The 25466-nt window shown below is 37.4% G+C and overlaps 2 protein-coding genes across 2 annotated transcripts; both read left to right on the top strand.

Moving 5' to 3' along the window:
- The first annotated feature begins 15779 nt into the window (after nt 1–15779).
- LOC105939238 (transcription factor HES-5) lies at nt 15780–17210 on the top strand. The gene is made up of 2 exons (XM_012881321.3): nt 15780–15892; nt 16006–17210. Exons 1-2 carry the CDS (start codon nt 15830–15832, stop codon nt 16453–16455), a joined length of 513 nt encoding a protein of 170 aa, XP_012736775.2. The 5' UTR covers nt 15780–15829; the 3' UTR covers nt 16456–17210.
- A 5498-nt stretch (nt 17211–22708) lies between these two features.
- LOC105939239 (transcription factor HES-5-like) lies at nt 22709–24406 on the top strand. The gene is made up of 2 exons (XM_012881322.3): nt 22709–22808; nt 22927–24406. Exons 1-2 carry the CDS (start codon nt 22746–22748, stop codon nt 23245–23247), a joined length of 384 nt encoding a protein of 127 aa, XP_012736776.2. The 5' UTR covers nt 22709–22745; the 3' UTR covers nt 23248–24406.
- Nucleotides 24407–25466: the final 1060 nt, after the last annotated feature.

Here is a 25466-nt window from a genome sequence, read left to right as displayed (position 1 = left end):
ATATATATGTGTATATGTGTATACATATATATATATATATATATACACATACATATATATATATATACATATATATATATATATGAATATTATTCAAATCTCTAAACGCAAACCCCATTTGAATATAGAAATATTATTCAGTAAAGGCAGCGTCTGAGAAACCAGCTAACCGAACCTTATTAGAAAAAATGTCTTGTTAAAATGTTTTAATGGTTTATTTCCAGCCGCAGTTTCATAATTGAAAGAAATGTGGGATTTTATTCCAACTGGTCACCTAAACGAGAAATTCAACTTAGAAGTTAGAACCCAGAAGAAAAAAAAGCTTTTAGACAACACAACAACCACCTGTGTCAAAATAAAAACCTTGTGAAAAAACTTGCGCTTCTACTCGGCCACCTGTTTACTGTCTATCGCTTATCATTTATTTATTAATTATTATCAATTTCAATTCGGTCCATAATGTCATATTGTGTATATACTGTATACCAAATCCACATACCGTATGTACATAACACCACATATAACATTCATTTATTCCAGCATTCTCTGCACTTATCACACTGTGGACATGCATGTTTGCATGTGTATGTGCACCTGTACATGATTTCCATCTCTGACATGTACATGAAAACAACAGCTATGGAAATGATATTTCTCCCTGTATCCTTTGCACTTTGCTCATTGTACCATTGCACTACAGTCTCAGTCTGACAGTTTTGTTTATAGTGTGTTTATAGGTGTTACTGCGTTATTGTGTTATTGTATTATTATAAGTAAGCACATCGTGAGCATTGTACAACCCAGAGTCAAATTCCTTGCACACATACCTGAGAAATAAAGCTCATTCTTATTCTGGAAAAAAATATATCAGCTTTATTAACATCTGAATCGGTGTTTACAATGAGATTCCAGGCTCAGCCTTTTCAAGAAGTGAGGAGTTATTGGGTATGTTATGCCAAAATCAGTTAAAAAAAATATTTAAATGGCACTCTTATATAAGATAAGATGCATCAAGCTTAGCTTGTTTAAAATGTTTGTGCTTATTATCTAAATAGAATCAAGTCATCTCCGTGTGAGAAGGCCGGAAATGTCTAATGAATGCATGTCAACTTAAATACATTGAGAAGTACTGTTATGTCATTTAAAAGCCATGTGGATCTGTAGTAATCTTAGGTTTGGTATTTTGGTGCCATCCATACTTTGGCATTAAATAAAGACACTGTGTGATGCCAAAATGTCTTTAAAACAAAAGCACACTTACATTGATCCTTGCATGAAAGGACAAAGTGTGGGAAACCAAAATAATCTCAGTCTCAGAGGCGCAGAGGGACAATAGATAGTGACCTCTGTCCTGCAGGGACTCTGGGTGTAATATGGTGGAATGATGGTAAACCCTGTGTGATGACAAAGTTGATGGGATGTGGTAGAAACAATCGAGTTTCAATAGAGCTACTTTAATACTTATAATAAATAGTTGGGCTAAACCATTGAAGTTGTTTTAACAACTTAATATTATTAAAATCAAAGCTAATGAAATAGAGTGAATAAAAATAGAGGATTTTTCATTATGAATTTCAGGAAAAGCAGTCCGCTGAAACATGTGCTTGATTTCTAGACTGATTAACCTTCACTCCTGATGTTGAAGTGTATCTAACATTTTCATCAATTAGTCGAAGTAATCAGTAATCTGTTGTTTCCCTCCAGTTGGTTGCTGACGTCAGACTTTCACTTTGTTGGAGCACACAGCCAGCATCCGTAACAAGGGCCGTCCTGGCCTGTGAGCACATTGGTCAGTGGATAAGCGTGGGAAACTAAGAAACCCTCTGTTCATGCTATGAATACACCACAATACAGAGGACACACCTGCTTCATCTGCACCGACCAACTTTGGCAAACTTTCAGGAACAAATACATGGAGATTCAATAGCAAGAATATGATATTTAAAGAAAATAAATTAGGGAACATCATCATTAGAGGGGTGAAGAGCAAGCTTAAAAAAACTGTTACTGAATCATAAAATGAAAATATATTCTTAGAAAATTAAACAGATTCAGTGACTATGGCTATATATATATATATATATATATATATATGTGTGTGTGTGTGTGTGTGCACGTGCGCGCTACACTTCAAGCATCGCATCAAAAGAGGCATGATGGTGTATCTAATACGATGCATAATGAGGCACACTTCTATTGTTCCTGTGGTGAAAGGACAGAGTGTGGGAAACCAGAGGAAACTCACTCTCAAAGTCGCTCAGGGACAATAGATTGAGACCTTTGACCCCGAGGAGAAGCTCCTTAACAGAAACATGCTGACATGATTTCAATCACTTTTTACTTTTACTGCTTTACGAATAGTATTTATTTAGTCTTGTTGTAAAAATGAAAATGTTGTCAATTTTTCTTGCAACAGTTTGATGCAAAAAAAAATAAAAAAATAAAAATTTTCATGTTTAGCTTCAGGTTGGTCAGTAATATTATCCACGGTTTTTTAAAACAAAAAGTGAGACTTTTGAATAAAGAAAACTCTCAAATAGTTTTCAGTTGCAGTAATATAGCCTGTCATATATCGCATCATGATGCTTCTGAAGGATTTACACTGTGCATCTTTTATTTTTTTTTTGTAATAAAAGTAACTTTTTCATTGGCGGACATCAAATTTCCTCATTGTTTTTTTTCTGCTGGAATTCTATCAGGTTAAAAGGAAGATGAAGGTGAAATAAACATTTCTAAATTTAAAAAGTTATGTTGCTTTTCATATAAACAACTAAATGCCTGCTAAACGATTGTCACGTGAGAATGTTTCTGAGACAAATGCTTAACGTGATTAGCACGATCAGCCCCAACAGGAGCGGCATATTATCCAGAGGGATTTGGCACGTGTGGGGAAACAGCTGCCTGATCATAAACCCCTTCTGTATACATCTCAAATCTGCATGGTGTAGACTCAAAGGCTGTTAGGTGGAACAAAAAAAAAAAAAAAAAACAGTCATCATGGTAAACCTATATTTATTTTGAGAGGTTTCATATAATAACACAAAACCAAAATCAAAATCTCTGCATATTAAACACTAGTTTGAGCCATATTTCAAGTTTTGTGGTCAAGAGGTTGAGTGATTGGGTGATTTTCCTTTAAATTCAAAAATCAACTTTCAACAGCACATGTCAGAATTAAAGTCTTAACCAAATGTTTCCTGTTTACTGAAGTCAAACGTTATATAAAATAAGACAGCAACATAATCTATATAAAAACAGCAGCTACTGGGTTAACACTGTGGCGAAGAAGCACAGCGCTGCATCTATTACGTTTTATTTCTGGCTAATTTCTCACATGTTAAATGAAATGGAGCGTACTTAGTGAATCACGGACGTCGGCACAAGGCAAAACATTGGATCTTCATAAAGAATCACTGCTTTCCCACAATGAGTCAGCTCGCAGGGACCCCCCCCCCTGCCGCCGTAGCTTCTCCACCTGTTCCCCTGAGATTCAAAGAGTTGAATCCCAACAACAGCAATGAGCATGTGGCAGGGCAGACTTCTTTTCTGTTCCCTCCTGAGCTCTGATTGGTTCAGACTGTGGGAAACCTTTTCTGAGCCAAGACCCACACATTCAGATGGAGATGTGGGACTATAAATAGGAGGGATGCAGCCAGCAGAGATCAGAGTCTCCCTACAGAGACTTCTACGGCACCTCTACAAGGATCCTACCAGGGCGCAATCAGCCACCAGCAACTCTGAGGAGCTGACTCCCAGCCACAAGGTAAACATGACATCCATAAAAAAATAACACTTCTTTGCCCAGATTCCTACTATATCATATCACACAGCAAAATACGTTTACTAATGACTTTCTTCTTGTTTCTGCAGCCCAGAAAGATTCAGGTGGGAAAATACACAGAGAGCAACTGAACAGCAGCATGGAGAAAGTCAAGTCTCTTCTGAATCAGTCGTTTCTGAAAGCTGCCAGACTTGAAGCTGGAGAGAGCAGACATCCTGGAAATGCTTCCTCAGACAGCTGCAGCATCCAGCTGTGGACTCAGCGGGGCGGCCCAATAAGTGGGTCACTTATTGGGCAAAAAGATGAACCGAAGCGGCGTCTCAGAGAAGACGGCTGGACCACTTCAACAATCTGCAGACCTCCTCTGAGAATAACCTGAGAGAGGGAGGATGACTTCTGTCCTTCTGATGCAAGCCCAGACCAGCATCAGGAATGACAGCAGGCCAGTAAACAGCGCCCTCCTGAGGCAGGGGGAGAAACCTCCAGACTGGACTGTCCCTGATAAACTTACTACGCCATATTGGTAAATGGTCATTGACTATATTATATATAGTTCTGTGGACTTTGTCTTCTGAATGAACAGAAGAATTTCATTTCTAGATGCATTTCTATGCATAGAGTTACATTTCCTGTGGAAACGACACAAATATATTTACTTTTGATAAAAAAAGTATGTGTTGCATGAACTAAATTTTATCGCATCTGCGATTGAGCTTCCTTTGTAATTTTACGATCACATTTATGGTTGTTGAAATGAAAATCTTCCTACTTCTTTTCTGGGGAGAAAATTATGTTTTTGATTTTATCTAAATTATCATTTATTTTACTACGTTTGTGAAATTCAAAACAATGTTTTGGAGAAACTTTTATTTTTCTTGACATATCACCTGTTGTCATACTGCAGCGAACCTGCAGACTGTAGTTACAAAGAAAAAATACCACATTGGTTAAAGTAAGCTAGATTGAACTTTTTATAATTCTGTTGAATTGTTCATCTGAATTCAATATTTTTTTGAATCAACTACTTTTTAGATTTTCTGTGAAAATCATTCTATCTTTCAAAATGAGATGAGAAATAATTTTACAATCAAACAATAATGAACCATCTTGGTTTAAATAATGCAGCTGAATCATTTTTCTGTATGCACAGAAAGTTATTTCATTTAGTATGGGGTAATAAAATGCTGCTCTTTTAAAAATGGTAGATTGTTTAGAACTGATCATCTAACTGATGTTAAGTGAGTTATTTTCCTTTTATCTAAAAGGAGATAGGGTCAGCGAGAAGCTGTCTTGTCTGTAAAGACGGACATTTCTGTAAAAATATTCTGTATTCACTCTTATGAAAATGCTAAGCATGGCTATAAATCTAACGTGTGATCTGTTCTAAGGTCCTCTTTATTTTCTTTACCACTTCTGTAAAGTGCAGATTTTGCATATCTTAGAATAATTTCTATGAAAATAATTAAGAATTTTAGACTATGAAGTCTTTTGTATCAAATACTTTTTTTATAGTCTTTTATAGACTTTTTTATAGTCTTTTGTAAAGACAGACGTTCCTCCACTCATTTTGAGTAAAGTGTCTTGGAGATTTTTCCAAGTATTGTTATGATGTATCATCATGTTAGTGTCTGATTTTGATTTAATGTGTTTTTTTTTTCATTAAAAACGAAACAGAAGAAAAAAAGAAATGCATTTGTCTGTATTTTTTCTTCCTCTGTGTATTTTGCATAGTTTCGCTTGAAATGTGGTAAACCTGTTAGTGCTGTAATCAATTCTGTTTGGTTTGTAAAAGCTCATAAATTAAGTTTGACAGTTGAGTTTAATGCTCAGCTTTTGCTGTGATGACGTATCGATTCTTCTTGTGATTATTCTGTATATGCTGACGTTGTGCTCTGTCATACCTACATACCTTAAAGCTCTATTAATAAACTTTATATCATAGTAAATACTGGTGGTAATTTATGTGCACAAGTCATTTAACACTAAACCAGGGTTTTTATGAGCCACAACCTGTGCAAGGTTAAACAAATGGGCTGTAAAATAAAAGCTAAATAAATTAAAAATAAAAGCTAATATGACAAATAAGTGCCTAAAATTAGTCTTACACATTGGTTTCTTGCTTTAATTAGCTCACAAGAAGTTAAAATTATGCAACTTAAATTTCCTAAATTATCAAGAAAAATATTCATGGACAGTTTTACCATTTCCATTTTACTTTAAGTTAAAAATAAAGAGCCATGACATTATAAAATAGTCAAGAAAATTTTGAAATGTCAAGTTTTTCTTCTAAACTAAACAAATAATCCAATCTTTGGTTGCAAAAATCTGCATCTCTACAGTAATCTTTATTTCTCTAAATACATTCTAAGGAAGCTGGTTTAAAGAAAATAGAAAGAAACATATAAAAAACCCAAACACAGTAAAAGTCACTGCTTCTGTCAAATTAAAAGAGGACACGCCAAACCGTAATTATAGGAAAAGTGTTGGAAAGTTAAAAGTTCAAGTTAATTTGCATCTTTAACAGCTGACAACTGTTGATTTGGCACATGCAGCGCCTGCAAAGATCTGACCTAAATGAAGATGTGAACTGTTTGATCGAAAGAACAACGGCACATTTTAAAGCTGTGGAAATTTAAACAGAAGAAGAGGCCAGTTAGATGTCCTACAGACAATATATTTTCCAACATGACATTCTGAGGCGGCCAATCCTGCCGTTTCCCTCCAGATGGTCAGTGATGTCAGGCCCTTTAAGACTACTACGCACACGGCCAGCGCCAAAAAAACAGAAGCTGCTGTCAAACTCCTTTTCTCATGTGCTGAGCACGTCGATGGAAGACAATGTGTGGGAAACTGGGAGAGATTTTCTGCTCACACTTGCTCAATTAACTTGTTATTCTTTTAGAGTTCTGTACAAAGGCGTAAACATATAGCTGGACTCATGAAATGTAACTTTGAGAATTGCAGAAATTTCTCATTCAAGATTACTCATTATTCTTACTAATTTTTATACCCATTTAGAAACAACTTCTTTACCTATAAATACAAGCCTTTAATTATGAGCATATTTTGATTAAATAGTCATAATCCACGTATGCAATGGGAAGTTAAAGAAAATCCTAAGAACTCTTATGTAACTTTATTTACATATATAAATATTATTCATAATCAGTTGTTTTCTCTCATTTCTGGAATTTTGTTTTTAGTAAGAAATTCCATTTTTTTTTTCTTTTTTTGGACTGATTTGAATCAATGTTGATACAACATCCATCAGTTCAGGCAACATTTATTGAAAGCTGGGTGGGAGTCAACCTTTGATTCTGCTACTGACAAAGTGTGTGAAAGTTGGGAGTGTTTAACATCCTTGACCTCTGCAGCAGCTGACTGCTGTCCACGGAGATTTGGCACACTTTTCTGTCTGTAAAGTCTAAATGATGTTGTAATGCCAAACGTTTTGGCTCAAACTTTCACAAAGGTTATTTTTAGATAGAAGGTTAACTGTTTACAGCTGAGACAGTTTGACTATTTTTGGGGATTTTATCAGTCATCTTCATTTAGTCCTGTTGTTTCCCTCCAGATGGTCGGTGACGTCAAACTCGGTCCGTGTTGGAGCGAACAGCCAATGTCCATCACAAAAGCTGCTGTCAAAGGCTTTTTATGGGGCTCACCGCCACAAGTGTGGGAAACTGAGAGAAACTCTGTTGATGCCAGCTACACGTCACAAAATACACCTGCCCATCTACAAAGTACAACTTTATACATTTTTAAGTAAAATTTAACAGACATTTGATTGTAGGAATATTTTTTTTATTTATAAATTAAACTGAAGGTTATCTTTCCAAATAATTTGGACATTCAAGCAATCATTAAAGCAACCTATAAAGAAAAAAATGCATATTTAAGCTGTAAAAAACATAAAAGCATTCCTTTCATGAGGCTGCTGTAACAAATGTGTAAATCTATGAATAAATACCATCAATTCGGTTGCATTTGAGGAAAGATGTCATCTTTAAAGTAGTTTTTCTTTAAAAGAAGCACCGATGTGCCTCTAATGTGATGCATAAAGATGCACAATGTCATTGTTCCTGTGTGGAAAAGACAAGAGTGAGTGAAACCAGAGGAAAGTCACTTTGAAAGGGACAACCGACCCAGACTTTCTGCAGAAGCAGGAAAGTGTAAGGCTAAAGGCCAAAAGAGATCGATATGCTCAAAATCACAGTTTTGAATTGTGAAAGAACTCTTAAAAAGCTTTTGCAAAATGAAACCCTTGAAAGCTTGTAAATCCGTTATATACATTTTAGCCATATAACTAATAAACATAAAGATTATATCTAAGTCCTCTCTGAAAAACATAAACTTTTTTGGAACCTGAACATGAGTGAATCTTAAATTCAAGCTCTAGAGTCAAAAGTCTGCTTTTGCATTTAATATTAATAAGAAAATATCCTGTTTTGATAACATTTGTATACAAGATAATTTTGAAGATGTTAAATTCAATGTAGGCACATGTCAACTTGCTTAATGATCTGTGCTTGAGAAGGTTTTGAGAAAACCTCTGGGCCTTATTCAAACCAGAGCCACATCGGATCGTCCTCAGATTACGCACGTGCAGAGAGGCACCTGCTGAATCATTACATGTTCATGCAACATGCTTCTTCAGGTATAACCCAGCTGGTTGGATCAAAATTTCATTTCTGTAGGCATATTAACACTGTTGTCAAACTAGTTAAAGATAAGCCGACAGCGTTTCTTTACTTTATCTTTAAGACGGTCAAACTATTTGTGTTCAGGAATGCTTTTGTGCCAACACTGAACACATGGTCCATCTGTTCCCCTGAGATCGAACTATAGTGTCCTAATCAGGAACATGTGGAGGACTTGACTTCTATTCTGTCCTGTTCAGAGGTCTGATTGGTTCAGACTGTGGGAAACTCAATCCAGGCCCAGACCCACACATTCAGATGTAGATGTGGGACTATAAATAGGAGGGAAGAAGCCATCAAAGATCAGATTCTCTCTACAGGGACCTCTACAACGCAGAGATCAAACCATGGCACTCGATAACTGCAGCATTGACCAACTGTCAGGAGCGTCTGACTCTGAACTACAAGGTAAACCTCAGACTCATAGTTGACTATCCTTTAAGGGAGCTAGTAATTGTTAAAACCGCAGCTAGACTGTAGCATTTAAATTTGCATGTACTAATTTCTTAATTTTTTTTGCCTCTGCAGGTTGGAAAGCCTCTGTTGGAGAAGCCAATTAATATCGTCATCAAAGAACTGAAGTCTCTCCGTGGCACAAAGACCCTTAAACAGCCTCCAGTCTCCAAGCTGGAGAAAGCAGACATACTGGAGACGGCTGTTTTCTTCCAGAGACACCTGCAGCAGCATCCAGCTGTCAATCGGACAAACTCCAGATGTCTTCCAGATGAGTGATGAAGACTCGGTCCACAAGTAAACAACTGAAGAACTTTGACCAGCTGCAGTATGCCTCTGATAAGGAGCCGATGAAGGATGACTTTTATCCACTGATATCCACAGTCAAGAGGCCGTGGAAACATCTACAGATTGGTGTTACCCTGAGAAGACCATGTTGGTCAAAAATAACTGGGATGAATTGTTTTAAGTTCTGTTTACTGTTTTTTTTTTTTTTTTTGTGAATTCACAAGTGATCCAGTTATGTGTGTGTGTTTTTTTTTACCATATTGCATTTCCTAAGGAAATTGTCACAAGACCTTTCTCGTTTGGAAAGAAAAATTAAAGCGTAACAAGCTTTCAAGACCATGTTGGTCAAAGATTACTGGGATGATTTGTTTTAAGATCTATTTAATATTTTTTGTGAATTAACAAATGATTCAGTTATGTGTTTTGCTTTTTTTTTTTTTTTTTTTTACCATATTGCATTTCCTAAGGAAATGGCCACAAGATCTTTCTTGTTTAGAAAGAAAAATAAAAGCATAACAAGCTTTCAGGACCATATTGGTCAGAGATTGTTTTACTTTCTTTTTTTACAAGAGTTCATTTCTGGGTATTTACAGAAAGTATTTTGCTGTTTATTACTTGTTTCTTTTGGAAATGATGTAACTGCAATGATCTTAAGTGAGATTGTGTCATTTTTTATATTCATTACATGTTCCTTTAATCTGAAAGGAGATCTTGTCTGCAGTTTCTCTCAGGATTGGGATTTACAGAAACATTTCTTGTGGAAATGTTCTGGCTTTTCCTGTTAAGAATCTGCTTAAATCCTTTTGAGCTGTTGATCTGTTCTAAGATCAGAATTTTCTTTACATTTGATGTAAAGCACAGATAATGCAGATTGTCAAATATTTTCTATGAAAAACAGATTGTTTCATTCTGTAAAGTTCGTCTCCTGTTCACAACTGCTCCTCAAGTTTTTTTGAGCAAAGCGTCTTGGAAGTTTTTCCAAGTTGACGTAATGATCGCACATGTTTTGTCTCCAATTTTATCATCTGATTAATTTTAAATAAAATAAAAACAATAATTCAACAAGCTTTGTATTTTGCTTTCATGCTCTTTCCCCCGCCTGTCAAAGACTTGACTGGCTAACTGTTAAATTACTCCATGTTCAAGACTTAGATCTTTTCTACGCTAAAATTGCCATGTTTTAGAGGTGTGAACCGAAAATTAGCCAACACACTGCACGTTCTTTAAAGATTTAGTGAAAGGTTGAATTCAGGTGAGGCAGGTATATGAAGGCTGGGTAACAGGTGAGCAGAGTTGGGACTGATTAGTGGCAGCAGGTGGAGCTGGTCAGAGCAGATGACAGGTGGCTGGTGACAGAGGAATGGACTGAGCGGATAGGATGGTGACAGATGGCAGAAGGCTGAGGGGAGTGGAACTGATTAGTCCAAAAATGTCCATGACACAAATTTAGATTCCCTCACATCAACTCTACATATTTGATCATAAGAAAGAAAAAAAAACTGTTTCCTTTTGAGAAAGATTGTCCAGTCAAAGAAAAAATGGAACTGAGACTCAAGCTTTCACCATTACTGATTTTTTTATGGAAAGACCATGCAAACAGGAAAGGCACAACACTATTGTTTATTATATTGTATGTACTTTCTATCACACTGGGATGATACAAAATGAAAGGAAGTTTGGTCTTCTTTTTCATCACTTTCAAGATTATTTTATTCAGAGGTCAAACAAGTAACTTAATGATAATGTGTTGATGTTGAATTTCCATGAGATTTTCCCTTTTCTGAATCTGGAAACCGTGCAGTATTGCTTTTACCCCCCGCCCAGGACCACCACCTTACTTTAAAGTAGAAGTGCAAAGAAAACAGGTCTCTGGGATCAACTATGGTATTTGTGATATGGACTCTCAAAAAGACTCTGTTAGTTTTAGTGTCCTGGATATTTACCAGGCATATTGTTTTAATGCTTCATCACATAACCAACAAGTGAATGGGAGAAAAAAAGGTCTTTAGGTATTTGCTTATTGGTGAACAAAGCTGCTGAGCATCCTCAATAGAAGCCAGTGGTGGCAGCTTCAATTAGCAAATCTGAACTAAAGTCAACGTTTTCTCAGATTCAGACTGGGCTCTCGGTCTCTCTGTGTTTCCCCCATCTTCCACCTTGTTCCCCTGAGGCCCTACTGAGATTATTCTCTAGCGTGACCTCGAAGCAAACTCAACAGCTCTTTTCTTTTTGTTGTATTTTTCCAGTGACCCGATTGACCAGGACTGTGAAAGAATGTCATCCACACACACAAATACCGATGGTAATATGTGGCTGTGTTTCGGGATGATGTCTTTTGCCTTTTTGAAATGTGTAAAAGTTTTACTACAACTTTAAATTGATACTGCACCTTATTGCTATAATGTTTAAACACTTGTGAGCCTGTTGAGAACATTTTGTTTCGTTGTATCCAGCCCTGAATAAAGAAGCCCTTGTAAATTAAGTCATACTGTCTGAGACTCCATTGCAACTATATCAACTAACACCTATGTTATGCAGAGAGCGAGTCAGCAGCCGCATAAAGCAGCTCAAGTCTCTCCTGGGTCCAGAGTTCCTCAAACAGCAGCCAAAGTCCAGGATGGAGAAAGCAGACATCCTGGAGAAGACATTCTGCTCTCTGATCAGACTGAAGCGCCACCATTAGCATCCAGCTGATTAAGGCTGTGTGCAAGAGGCGGTGAACGTCCGGTACCAAAGACAAGTTGAAGACACTTTCCCAAAGAAAAATGCTCAACCTCTTTAACAAGCTGAAATCTTCCTTTGAGAAAATGGTAAGAGTTTGACTTCTGTTCTCTGAGCTTCACAGATCAGACCACTGTCTATAAAGACAGCAGCGCCTTCTATGGGCGTCGACAGAGGCATACAGACTGAGTTTATAACCATAAGACTATTGATCACAGATGAATGGATCATAATATCTAACATTTTATCAATGTGGACCATTTTTGTGTTTTTTTTAACAACATCTTTCCTGAGGAAATAATATTTTTTATGTTTCCAAGTCATTTTTGAGATGTATTATTTAATTTCTTTGGCTCCAGTGGGCGAACTAAATGTTTTTAAGTATGTTTTTTCTTCAAGTAAATCAAAACATACATTGTCAGTGTCATTTCTGTGGCATGCAGATGCTCTATGTTTATAATAATGGGCTGAAGGAATGAATGTGGCAAATGGTACCACTTAAAGCTTTGAGAGAATCACATTTATTTCAAGGTTTGGCCAAGATAACCTGAGTAAATACAAAATGCAGATTTCAAACAACTTTATTTTTTAAAAGAAAAAATCTGCCCAAACCAACCAGAGCCAAACTGAAAAGTGATTGCCCCTAATCCTAAAAACTGCTTGTGCCACCCTTGTTGGCCACATCAAGCGTTTGTGCTCATTTATATCACCTTGGAGGAATATTAGACTCCCTCTTTTTAAATCAGACATATTCAAAGGTTTTCAATGTCATGTCACGGGATCTCAATCAGATCTAAAACAACCCCTCCGAAGTTGTTTTAGAAATTTCCGTTTTGTCTCAGCCACTGACATAACACTGACAAACCCCAAAAGTAACGCAGCAAAATTACTACTAAAAGATTCTGCCCCAAACAGGTCAGCCTTTTCTGCCCCTTTATGAAGACCTGGCAGGGTGTCTAATGTGACGTATAGGGAAGCACACGTCTATTGTCCAACCTGTGAAAAGACAGAGTGTGGGAAACCAGAGGAACCTCACTCACAGAACCGCCGAGTGACAAAGGAGCTGGACCTTTGCCCCGTGAGGACACTCGCTAACCTTGAAAACAAAATGAAACTTTCCTTATTATTTGTCCCGTATTATATGATATTCCTTTTCTTAAGATGCCTTTCTTTCTGAATTTTCACTGTAAGTTTTATTTTAGCTGAAACTTACATTTCTGTTCCTTTCATCATTCCATATAAGATTATACTTAGAGACATTTTAAACCTTCATCCATAGCTATTTCATTAAGTTGAAAATACAAAATATTTTAGTTGTTTAATTTCAATGCAACTTTAGGCAGAAAATTAAATATTCTGTAAATATGCTTCAAAAGTCACAAGAAATATCACCTTTCTTCATTTGATAGTGATGAAGGTTTTAATGAATCAATCCTGGTTATTCTGGTGCTGTTTTACTCTCGAATGAACAAATACAGCAATAAAAACTAAATATGATAAAACTAAAATCTGTACATTTTCTGTTTATATGTGGGCACATGCCTCAGTGGAGTGTGGGAAATCCTTGGAGAGGAGCATTTAGTGTGATTAGCATCTGCCGCCCTGTTGAATGTTCTCAGAGGGATTTGGCACGTGTCAAAAAGCAGCTGCCTCAGCATCCCACCGCAAAGTAATAGATATATGTTCACAAATATTTCAAAAGTATTGTGAACAAATGAAACTGCCACTGTCAGCTAAGGGGTATTTGTAAAGTTAAGTACTCCTTGAATAAAATTTTTGTTGCCAAGTGGTAGTTATGATGCATCAATAGGGTTGTAGAGAAGATTTCAGTTATCTTTGTTCTGATTGGTTGGTTGTGTGGTAAACAATGTGCTGCTCAGATGAAATTTACCCCAAGGGTTTCCAACATAAACAACGTGATTAAACTGATAAAAAAAACACAACTCGAGACCTTTCTCCAATGCAATTATAAATCCATCCACTGCTGTTGTTGCTCTTAATAATATTTTCAGTTCCAGGTATGTAATGAACTGAAGCTGGAAAGGAAGTTTCTAAAGGTACATAGCAAAAGGTATAACTGTCAGACCATTCATCTAAAAAATGCAAAAAAAGGAAGTTAGACAGACTTGTTAACAAGTTGGAGCAATCTTCACTTCCACACGTAAGGAGACACACGTATTTTGTTCTTTTAGTTATAGCAGTGAAAGGGTGGAGTGTGGGAAACCAGAAGAAACTCCCTCACAGAGGACAGTAGAGCCAGACATTGTCCCCCAAACAGTGTCAGGGGGACAAGAAAAACATGGTGGGGAGACCGCTTCTAAAAGCTGTAGAAGAAACAAATTTAGTTATATTGGTAAATTATATAACAGGATCGGTGTTTCTATTAAGTATTCACAATGATTCTATAAAATGATCTTTACATAATTATTTTTTTTGGTCAAATAGATACAGACACACTTAATCCAATAATAAAAATCCAAACCAATTTGAACATGAACTTGGACACTAAGTAAGTAGTAAAGAATTACTGAAACAATTAGTCAAACATTGAAATATTATGTCATTTTTATTAACATTATGTTATTTAAAGAACTTAAAAATTGTAAACATATAATTAAATGGCACTTTATTTCAGATGTTAATTATAAACCTGTATTTACACAAGTTGAAGTTAAATAAAGCTACTAACTTCTGTGTGCTCCACTTGATAGACAGGTGCAGCTAAATAAATTATAATATTGTTCAAAAGTTCATCCATTTCAGTATCTCAATTCACTAAGTGAAAGAGTAAGTCATTGTATAACACACTATATAGAGTAATTACACACTGAGCACTTTCAAGCCTTTATTTCTGTCCTTTATTATCATAATCTTACAGTTTATGAAAACACAACCTTTAATTAAGAATATTACAGACGTATAAAAGCAGTTTTAATACAGGAATGCGGGCTTGATGAAAAGTAGGTTTAACACCTGCTAAAAGGTACGTTTAACCTGACAATGAGCCTCATATTCCATCATCTTTATCCACAGCATCAGCTGAATTTATCACGCTTCGGCTGCGTCTCGCCACCTCTGTGAAGATGGAAAGCTGAACATGCTAACGGTACAAGTCACCAAAAAGTTTGGCTCAAGTTGTAAAGGCAACCAATCACGCTGTTTCCCTCCAGATGGTGGTTGACGTCAGGTTCTGTCTCTGTTAGAGAGCACGCGTCCAGCATCTGTCACCCAAGGCGCCTTTCAAAGCCCTTTGTAGAGCCCTGACCACACCAATAAAAGACTGGGTGTGGGAAACTGGGAGAAACTTTCTGCTCACACTAAGACCCACAAGAATGTGACCAGACCTCCTGTTGACGGGGACACCTGCCGCAGATTTGGACTCATATTGAAGAAAGAATCCAGTGTGTATTAAAAATTTGAATAATTCTGACATTATAAAATAACCTAACGTAGGTCCTCTTGTAGAAACTATGAGAAAAAAAAAACTATTTACATCAATAAACAAAAGACTAAATACTGAAATGAGCTCAGTGATGTAACTGATCTCAGCATCAAGCGGAAGATCTGATCTCCATGAGAAGTCACTTCATTCCCAGATTCATACAGAGCTCAGTGCCTCTTTTCCCTCCGTCTCCCACCACTCCTCCACCTGTTCCCCTGAGACCAAACCATTGTCCCCCTGCTAACATGAGCCCTGAGCATGTGGCGGGGCAGACTTCTATTCTTTCTGGGCCTGTGTTGTGATTGGTTCAGACTGTGGGAAATGTCTTCCAGACCAGGACCCACACGCTGGGATGGAGATGTGGGACTATAAATAGAGGGTTCGACGCCAGCAGAGATCAGATTCTCTCAACAGAGACCTCCCGTCAGCGCAGATATCCAGACAATGGCACCCACAATGGCTGCAGCAATGACCGATCCTCAGAGGCAAATGTCTCCAAACCATAAGGTAAATAGGAAATTCATTGAATGCTAATTATCATCCATGGGAGTTTGTAATTGCTGATACCAATGCTATAATGTAGAAGATGTTTAACGCCAGCTCTGTTCTTGTTTCTGCAGCTCAGAAAGCCTCTGGTGGAGAAGTTACGCAGAGAGCGAATCAACAGCAGCATCGAGCAGCTCAAGTCTCTCCTGGGTCCAGAGTTCCTCAAGCAGCAGCCAGACTCCAAGCTGGAGAAAGCAGACATCCTGGAGATGACCGTCTGCTTCCTGAGCCGACTGCAGCAGCAGCAGCAGCAGCAGCAGCAGGAGCAGCAGCATCCAGATGTGGTGACCAGAGCTGCTGATCAGGGCTACTCCAGATGTGTGCGAGAGGTGGCACACTTCCTGTCCAAAGACCAGCTGGAGACAAAGTCCCAAAGAAGACTGCTGGACCACTTCAATAAGCAGCAGACTTCCTCTGACAAGAACCTGAAAGAGGCTGACTTCTCTTCTCTGAACGCAGCAGTCCAGAGAAGCGTCAATAAAGAAAATAATCCCATCAACAGCGCCCTCTGGCGGCCGTGGTAGACATCTACAAACTGAAGTCACTACCGTGAAAAAGTGTACCAGACTGTATCATGTATTCCTTCTTCTTTACTTTACTTTGATTGTGCTTTTTTATGCACGTTATCACATTTCCTATGGAAATTACAACAATATATTTCCTTTTAAAAAGAAATATTTTTCTTGTTGCATTGACCAAATATTATTGCCTTTGCAATTGTGATTTCACCGTAAATCTATGATTTATGCCTTATGCTGATCATAATGGTCAAAAATGAAACTGTTCAGTTTTTTGAGGACAAATGTTTAACTGTACCTGAGTTGTCTACTGCGTAGAATCTTTTATGTCTTGTGAATCACCTAATGCAAAACATCATCACCACTGTGATGACCCAATGCCTTTATTTTAGAGGGCTTTGTTCGACTGATGATTGAAAACCTAAATGTCTTTAGTAAGAAAGAGGTAATTTTCAATTGTTACTTTACCAATGTTTTAGTGGGGTTGTCTCACATTTGAGTGGGGCTTAGGCTCATGTGATCTGTTGTAAGGTCAGTCTACTTTATTCTAAGCTTATTAAACATTTAGTGATTAATTTGAGTTGCATTTGCAAATGCCGGAAATCCGTTGTCTTTTTAAAAAGACGTTTCTCTTAACTTTATGCTCTGTGAGCATACTATGTCTTGTTGAAATTTACAAGTTGTCGTTGTGATGTGTCATCACTTCCCACTGGACTTTCTGTACTTTATGCCTTGTGCCTTTAATAAACAACTGAGCTGAAGCTAAAGTGTTTTCACTTCATTGCACAATTTGTATTAATTTCCTCCTGTTTTTTAGGTAACGAGAAGTAAAATCAGCCTGGGCTGTGTAAATTCAAAGCAGATAATAATTTTTAATAATTTTATGACCTAAATTTCACACACTTCAGAGCAGTAACCTCCGCAGTAACGTCCAGATTTTGCTACAACATTATTTCATGTGTTGGCTTAGATGTCAGCGTTAGAATAAAAAATGTCTTGAAACAATTTCCCCTTTAAATGAATCATGACAGCGTATCTAATGTGCTGCATAATGAGGCACACTTGTATTGTTCCTGCAGTGAAAGGAGGTAGTGTGGGACACCAGAGGAAACTCATTGTGGGACGATAGATCTGGACCTTTGACCTCAAGCGAAACATGTTAACTGGGAGACTGAGCATTAATGGTTAATGGCCTTCCCGTTTCAGAATGTATTCTGTCGTGTTTTAGTAATCCAGTTACCGTTTACTTCTTTTATTTCTAACTAATTTGGTATCTTCATACACTACTAAGATCTCCTTCATCCAAAGGAAAATTATTTCCAGATACATATGCTGAAATTCCATGTCTTGCCTAGTTCAATTATTTTTATGCAATTTATATTACTAAATTGTTGGCGATTGTTACTTTCATTTTTGCATCACTGGATACAAACTTTGATATTGTTGTTGTAAAAACCTTCAAAACCAAAAGACGTCTATTTGGAAGATAAATCTAAAATGTGTATATTTTATAAGCTACTTACTTAGTTTTAAGGTCATATCCACTCATCACACTATTATTATTTGGTCAAAACAAATTAAGTATTATTCCGTTATTCCAAAGGGAAATTAATTGTCCTTGTAATTCATATTATGCAGGTTTCCTATATAAGTTGTTGTAGATGCTAATGGTTGTGGGCAGGAAAGGATCTTCTGTAGCAGCCTCTCTTACTGCGGACCTGAAGAAGCCGCTGACTGAAGACACTCTGTTGTTGTACGACATGAAGAGGATGAGCAGGGTTGTGCTGTCATGTTGATTTTCACTGAGGTAAGATTGATGGAATGATTTTCCATCCACTTTGACACTTAATAATCTTGTCATGCTTACACTTTCCATGCTAGACCCGGGACCAACAAACATGGAGAGAGCAGTGTAATGTAAATGCTTTATTGAAGGTAGGGAAAATGGGGATGAGGAGGTGGTTCTGGGTTCTGGCCGACAGGCTCTGGTCGTGAACTTTGGGGAAGGGAAAGGAAAGAGGTGAGCACTGGACTGACAGGTTGGCTAGATGGTGCGGCAGAGGCTGAGCTCAGGTTCCTCTACGAAGCCGAGGAAGCCAGTGGAGCAGCGGATGACTGGAGAGCCAGGAAGGCTCTTTAGACTCGGAACAGCAAGAGGACTGAGACATCTTTCCAAGGAGGGTTCTTGATGTAACCAGACAGGAGCTTGGGTTAACTGGAGAGAGGAACAGAGGAGTCAGTTGTGGGAAAAGAACCATGAAACAGAACTAGGAGCAAGGATCTGGTCCAGCACTGCTCAGGTGAGCATCCGTCTCCAGCCGCCTTAGGTACTCCTCCTAATTGGCCTGGATGGAAAATGCCTGCGGATGGCATCCACATGTCACAACCTGTTGGAGAAAGGTAGGAACAACATCACACCCCTACTGCACAGAACCACAAAGCTGACACATCTTTGCATCTTCACATTTTCTTCACAAGAAAATTCCAGTTTAATCAACCGTAAAAGTTATGAAGAAATATAAAAAGTGATTTGAAAGAAGTCCATTGGGATGTAGGTGGATGAGTGAATGTCATTTTAATGACCTTTCTCCAAAGGGATTTGGCACTTGTGGAAAAGCTGCCCCTCCTTTCCTACATGTGTTTGAACTCTTGATCCACTTATGAGAGTAAATAACAGATTTTGAATGTTCAAAAAATATATGAAATATTCAGTAATTGCAAAGTATTTTATGATTTTTCAAAGCATAGCAGAGATAAAAGGCAACTTGTGATGTTTTGTGTTATGCCTACATGCTATCAGTTCTCATCAGTGGCAGAGATTAAGTACATGTAAGAAAAGCTCAATTCAGCCTCCGTTTTTGGTTTTCTAATCCATTTTGTTCTAAAAGTCCGACTGGAAAATGAGGTCAGGTTTCATTCACACTGAGTTCAATGTAAACCCGTTTTAGATCTGAATCAAAACTTAAATGTTACTCACAATCATAATGTAATGAAGTAAATGCATAAAAACACTCCAGCGTAGCTAATAAAATAAAACTAAATCAAGAGATCATAGAATCAATTGCAGCTCAAAGATTTTAGTTCACATACAAGGTTTCCATCCTAAGTACATTGTAAGTTAGTAAGTAAGTAAAGTATATTTATTAAGCACCTTTCACAGATAAAGCAATCACAAAGTGCTGCACAGAAAACCGATAAATCAACTATTAAGATAAAATAATAAAAATAGATAAAATCCTAATAAACATAAACAGTCAACAAAAGTCTGAAAACATGTTTCCAGATATGATCAGATTCTCTCCTCTGGCTCTTTGAGATCGCAGCATCATAAAATCACTGAGCAAGTGGCAGGTCAGGTTTCAAAGCTTCTCATTCAGGCTGTGAGAAACTTTACTCGGACCAAGACCCACACATTCAAATGGAGAAATAGGTCCATAAACAAGCGGGATGAAGCCATCAGAGATCAGATTTTGGTTTGCAATTTAATTACTGGTGAATAATAATGTCCATTGTGGGTGACAGCAGTTGACATTTACTATGATTAATTTAATTGCAATTTAATGGATTCTCTTTCTTTAATGAACCAGTTTTCCAAAAATAATTCTGTTTTCTTGTAGAAAAAAAAGAAATAAAATAAAGAAATAAATACAGTTTTAGATGAAGACACTTAACATACCTTCAAAAAGATTAGATTCTGGTTAAAGGTTATTTTAATTATTTTCATCAAAAAGTCTTAAAAGTACGAATATCAAAACTTTAAACGATTATTTTGCAGGACCTTCGTTTTCAGGTGTTTTAAATGTGAAATACTTAATAACAATGACCCTCCTTAAAGAGGTCAAGATTGCCTTATGCTTTGCATAATGAGGCACACTTCTATTGTTCCTCCCATCGTAGGACAGAGTGTGGGAATACAGAAACGGCTCACTCTCAGAGTCGCTGTGGGAGACGGATTAAAAGGCAGCCCAGCTCCAAAGACACAAGTAGATTTTAGCCATTTAATAGTTTTTTTCCCTTTTGTTTTGATGTTTCAATATCTTTTATTACAGAGCAATAAAATGACCACCAGGCAAAGGAGGGACCTAAAGTAAAAGCAAATGTAGCCATGAAAATAATTACTCAGTCCTCGGTTGCTTGTAATGGCTACATCATGATTGTTTGCAACATCTCACTAACACTGAACAGATCATGATAATACAAGAAGAAGAAAAAAATGCAACTCAGAACAAATTTACTAAACAAACAACATCTAGTTTGTGATCGCTGAGGGTCATTTGGAGAGAAGAGTTAAGAAAGGCTTTGAAGCTTTTTCATATATCTATCTCTGATGATACTCCTCCATCCCTGCGTGTAGGACAGAGGTGAAAAAAAAGTACAGCAAAGAATGGAAAAGGAAAGTAGAATGGTTCAAAAGCGCCAAAGAAAAGACTGGGTTTCCTTAGACAGAAAACCTTTTAACCATATGATTTCAATTAATTGACCTTGCAAAGCGCCTTGAGACGACATGCTGTAAATTGGCGCTATATAAATAAAATTGAATTGAATTGAATAGTTTTTCTTAAGACACCACAGTTTGGGGACAGGTGAAACCAATTCCTAAAATTGCAAATAAATTCAATGTATTTGCAATTGCGGCGTCTGCTGTGAAGCGGGCGTTGTACCGGTCCGTTGTGGTGAAGAGAGAGCTGAACCAAAAGGCAAAGCTCCCGATTTACCGGTCGATCTACGTTCCTACCCTCATCTATGGTCACGAGCTTTGGGTCGTGACCGAAAGAACGAGATCCCGGATACAAGCGGCCGAAATGAGTTTTCTCCATAGTGTGTCTGGCCTCTCCCTTAGAGATAGGGTGAGGAGCTCAGTCATCCGGGGGGGACTCAGAGTAGAGCCTCTGCTCCTCCACATCGAGAGGAGTAGTGGCTCGTGAAATCTACAAGAGATAGGACCAATTGATTATAGATAATGTTACTTCCATTCTGGTGGACAGGTGAAAATGATTTAGGTTGATCCATTTCTTCCTCATTGCTCCTTTAACATTTGCTTTAAGATGTTCTTTTAAGATTTGCCAAAACAGGGGACAATCTGTTTTTTTTTTATTTCCACTACAACAGTAACAGTTTTATTAAAGGGATTTGTGGGAAATTTAAATAAAATATTAATGAAGACGTTAAAAAGTAATAAAGTGAACTCTGGATGGTTAAGATGTGTCCGAACGAGATGGAATCCTAGCAAATTATTTGTAACACAGAGGGATCTAGCACACTTCCGAGATTTCGCGTCAAAGGAAACAGACTGCAAGATTTAAAAGTGGAAACAGACTACACATGACAGAGGGCCATGATGCACTACAGTTTTGATTATGAGGTCACAATTTAAAATAATTACAGTCGTCTGGCATGCCAAACCACTTTGGTCCGGTGTGCGAGAGGGTTCTCTCTTGAATTTCTCCTATGCAGATTGTCAAAGCCATCGATGCCATCAATTCTACCTCCAGATGGCCGGTGATGTAATGCTGTGCCTAAGAGCCACCACCTGCCACAGACGTGCCTTTTGTGATCCACTAATCACAGCGGAGAGTCGGTGTGGGAAACTTCGCTCGACATGCTACTCACACGGGCCGCAAGGCACGCGTCAGAGTTAATAATTACGCCAAACAGGGCACGTGCCAAATCTCTTGCTGCATCTGCACATCAGCGTGTTAATTGTCATGAATTGTTTAACGACAACGACTTTGAGATTAATTCATCAGAGCGATGCTTCGTTGAATTGGTCATGCTTTGTAAGATCGGAATACTACTGAAAAATTAATTTGTATAAATCCACAAAACTTATTTATTAAAAATTAGTTTAAAAAAATCTTTTGCTGCCTTTGTTGTTGTTTTTTTGTCTTGTTTTAACCAATCTATGTTAATTATTTCACTCAGTCTGCAAAAAAATGTGTACACCATATTCAGTTTCAAAGTGTGCTGTTATCCTAACTCCGTTGATCTCCACCTTAGGGATCATATCAACTTTCAGGGTCAGCACTTTCCCACATAGAGGCAGAGCGCTGTGAGTCTGCTCCACCTGCTCCCTCTGAAACCCAACAATTATCCCTGCAGGCATTAACGACAGCAGGCTAGTGCCCCACATGCCCATTGTCTCCCCGGGAGATCTGATTGGCTCAGACTGTGGGAAAGCTCAACCAGAGAGAGACCCACACATTGATATGGAGATCTGGGACTATAAATAGGAGGGTTGAAGCCAACAGAGATCAGATTCTCCTTTCGGAGACCTCCGCAGCATCCACACCAAAATTATGGCGCCTACAATCACGGCAGCAATGGCCAACTCTCAGGAACACCTGACTCTGAATCACAAGGTAAGCTAGATTCTGAGAAAGTCCGTTATGATTAGAGCTTGTTTTTTTTTGTTTTTTGCTAATAACAATAGCATATTCCGGGATAGGTTTCCTAATGTCTTTCCTCTCGTTTCTGCAGCTCAGAAAGCCTCTGGTGGAGAAGTTACGCAGAGAGCGAATCAACAGCAGCATCGAGCAGCTCAAGTCTCTCCTGGGTCCAGAGCTCCTCAAGCAGCAGCCAGACTCCAAGCTGGAGAAAGCAGACATCCTGGAGAGGACCGTCTGCTTCCTGACGCAGCTGATGCAGCAGAACCAGCAGCAGAGAGGACGGCTGAACCAGCTTGAACATCTCGACGCCTCTTTTAATGACAACCAGAAAGAGGCTGAGATCACTCAGAACTCCACGGTTCAGACCAGCAAAGACGAAGATCCAGAGGTTAAAGTGTGGAGGCCTTGGTAGACACCTTCTGACTGAAGTTGCTATCAGACTGAATAGGAAGAGGACACTGGTCCAAGAGGACTATCCTCAGAAACCTTTCTGAGGACTTTGTATTCTGTTTAAACAGAGCTTTTATGATTTATACAGATTTTTTTTTTTGTTTTGTTTTGCTTTGTGTTATTACATTTCTAGTGGAAATGGCTGCAACATCTTTTGTGTTAAGATGGAAAAGAATTATCATGCATGTTGCATGAAACTTGAATATCTTTTTTTTTTTTTTTTTACTGTGCCTTCAGGCAGACAATTTTACTGACAAAATTGATCGTCTATTTATCAGTAAATTACCATATTGGTCAAACAATGCTGAGCTAAATTCATTGAAATTTGAAGATTTTGATCATCTGTTTGTACAGAAGAATTGCTTCTATGTATGAAGCCTCTTTAATACCTTGTTTTCAGTGCAAGATTTATTTTTCTTAGGAAATAACATATACTGTTTTAGTGCATGTTGCATAAAACATTTCTTTTTACCAAGTAAATGTTATATTATCTGGCTGTAACGCTAGGGTAGCACTTGCTACATCCTGATTTCTATTTACTGCTATGACGGAAAATGAAAAGTTCTTTCTGAGGACTTGTTTTATTGATGAACTTTTAATCTCTTTGATTACTGCAAACTGATCTTTTGTAAGATCCTAATGTTAATTAGTTCATTTTAATGATGTAATGATAACACAATTTTAATAATTGCAACTGTTTTGTTACGTGGTTGATCATTTTGTCATCCTCACTTTATGGGATTGCAGAAAAAATTATGTATTCTGAGGTTAATTTACCTGTCAAACTTTTTTTCATGTTGAAAAGTGTTTCTCTTCGTTGACCACTGAACAAAACTTTGTGGTTGTGAAGAATTATGTGACCAGTTTAGGTCAAAAGGAAGATGTTCTTAATCTTTTCCTCATAAAGTGTAGAGTTTTTTTCTACACAGGTTTTACAAAATCTCAAAAGAACAGTGAGTTCTGTAAGTTGTTTGTCTTTTATAAAGATGCTGCTCCTTTACTCTCTCTGAGTACCATGGGTCTTGTAGAAATCTACAAGTTGTTGTTTGATGTTTCATCAAATTTATGTGGAATTTCACAACTTTGAGTGTTTAAGTTAATAAACAGATCCAAACCCTCAATACATGTGTTCCTGTTGTATTTTCTGACAATCTTCTCTGTAGAAAAGCCACAGATGCTATCTATAGTTTTTCCTTTTCAATAATTCGTGATTTTTAGTACTATTCCTATGATTTATCAAATTAGGGGGGACAAAATCAGCATAGTGTAGTTCATTTCCCTTGGGGATGAATTAAGTATTTTTCAATTTACTTAGTTTTAATGATGGGATATTAACAGGGTGAAAAGTATTGATTGCTATTATTCCTCTAGTAAGCCCAATGCGGTGATATAATGTGAGGAAACCCGAATAAATCCAGTAACAGAGCTGCAGAGGAAAAGTTGATCCATGTTTTACAATGACGGGACCGAGGTTCTGCAGAAACTTGTTCCTTAAAACGTGTTTGAAATCATTCATGGTCTCATTTCTTCTGCAAACTTATAGCAAAAGTACTTTAAGGTTGGGTTTGAAGTGAATTTTAAAATGAGATAAGATTTACATCCTTTTTACTAAAATAACGTTCAGAGTGTTTAAATCATTAATGCTGACAACCAATTTATTAAATGTTTAAAGTTCATCAGAAAAAATTACATATGAATCTATTTTCACACAGGGAGACTGTCCGTCTACAAAATAAAAAGAATATGATTGTAAATAAGCTTTTTAGCTTGATGCCAAAGGCAGTGGTTATATTGCAAGGAAAGACATTTACTTCTACGTGGAAGTAAGTATTTATGTTCATCAAAATGTTATAGGTGAGAGAAAACTGGAGCTGAATGATTCAATCAGCAGCAGCGACTCCTCAACCAGATCTGGCACACTTCATAAGCAACTTTCTGACCTTGAAAACTACAGGATACAGGTGCTTGGATTCAGGTACTTACAGATTTACTTCTATACAGAAAAATATTATTATCTTTAGCTGTCACTTCATACATTTCGTATTAAATAATACTGTATGTTCTTCAGTGACGGTATCAAGGTGTTGGTTGTTTAAACCTGTAATACTTTATCTGCTGGTTTTGCTGTTCTTTTAATATATCTCTTTGCAGAAGCAGACTCAGAGGATGTACTATCACTCT

Source organism: Fundulus heteroclitus, chromosome 20, assembly GCF_011125445.2.
Source record: "Fundulus heteroclitus isolate FHET01 chromosome 20, MU-UCD_Fhet_4.1, whole genome shotgun sequence".
NCBI classification, from domain to species: Eukaryota; Metazoa; Chordata; class Actinopteri; order Cyprinodontiformes; family Fundulidae; genus Fundulus; species Fundulus heteroclitus.
The sequence above is the reverse complement of the archived record's forward strand: the minus strand, read 5'-3'. Positions and strand labels throughout refer to the sequence as shown.

Bases quoted from the DNA above. Each gene is read 5' to 3' on its own strand.
- LOC105939238 (XM_012881321.3), top strand. From the start codon at position 15,830: ATGGCACCCACAATGGCTGCAGCAATGACCGATCCTCAGAGGCAAATG. The intron at 15,893-16,005 runs GTAAATAGGAAA...TTGTTTCTGCAG, and splicing joins AAATGTCTCCAAACCATAAG to CTCAGAAAGCCTCTGGTGGA.
- LOC105939239 (XM_012881322.3), top strand. From the start codon at position 22,746: ATGGCGCCTACAATCACGGCAGCAATGGCCAACTCTCAGGAACACCTG. The intron at 22,809-22,926 runs GTAAGCTAGATT...TCGTTTCTGCAG, and splicing joins ACCTGACTCTGAATCACAAG to CTCAGAAAGCCTCTGGTGGA.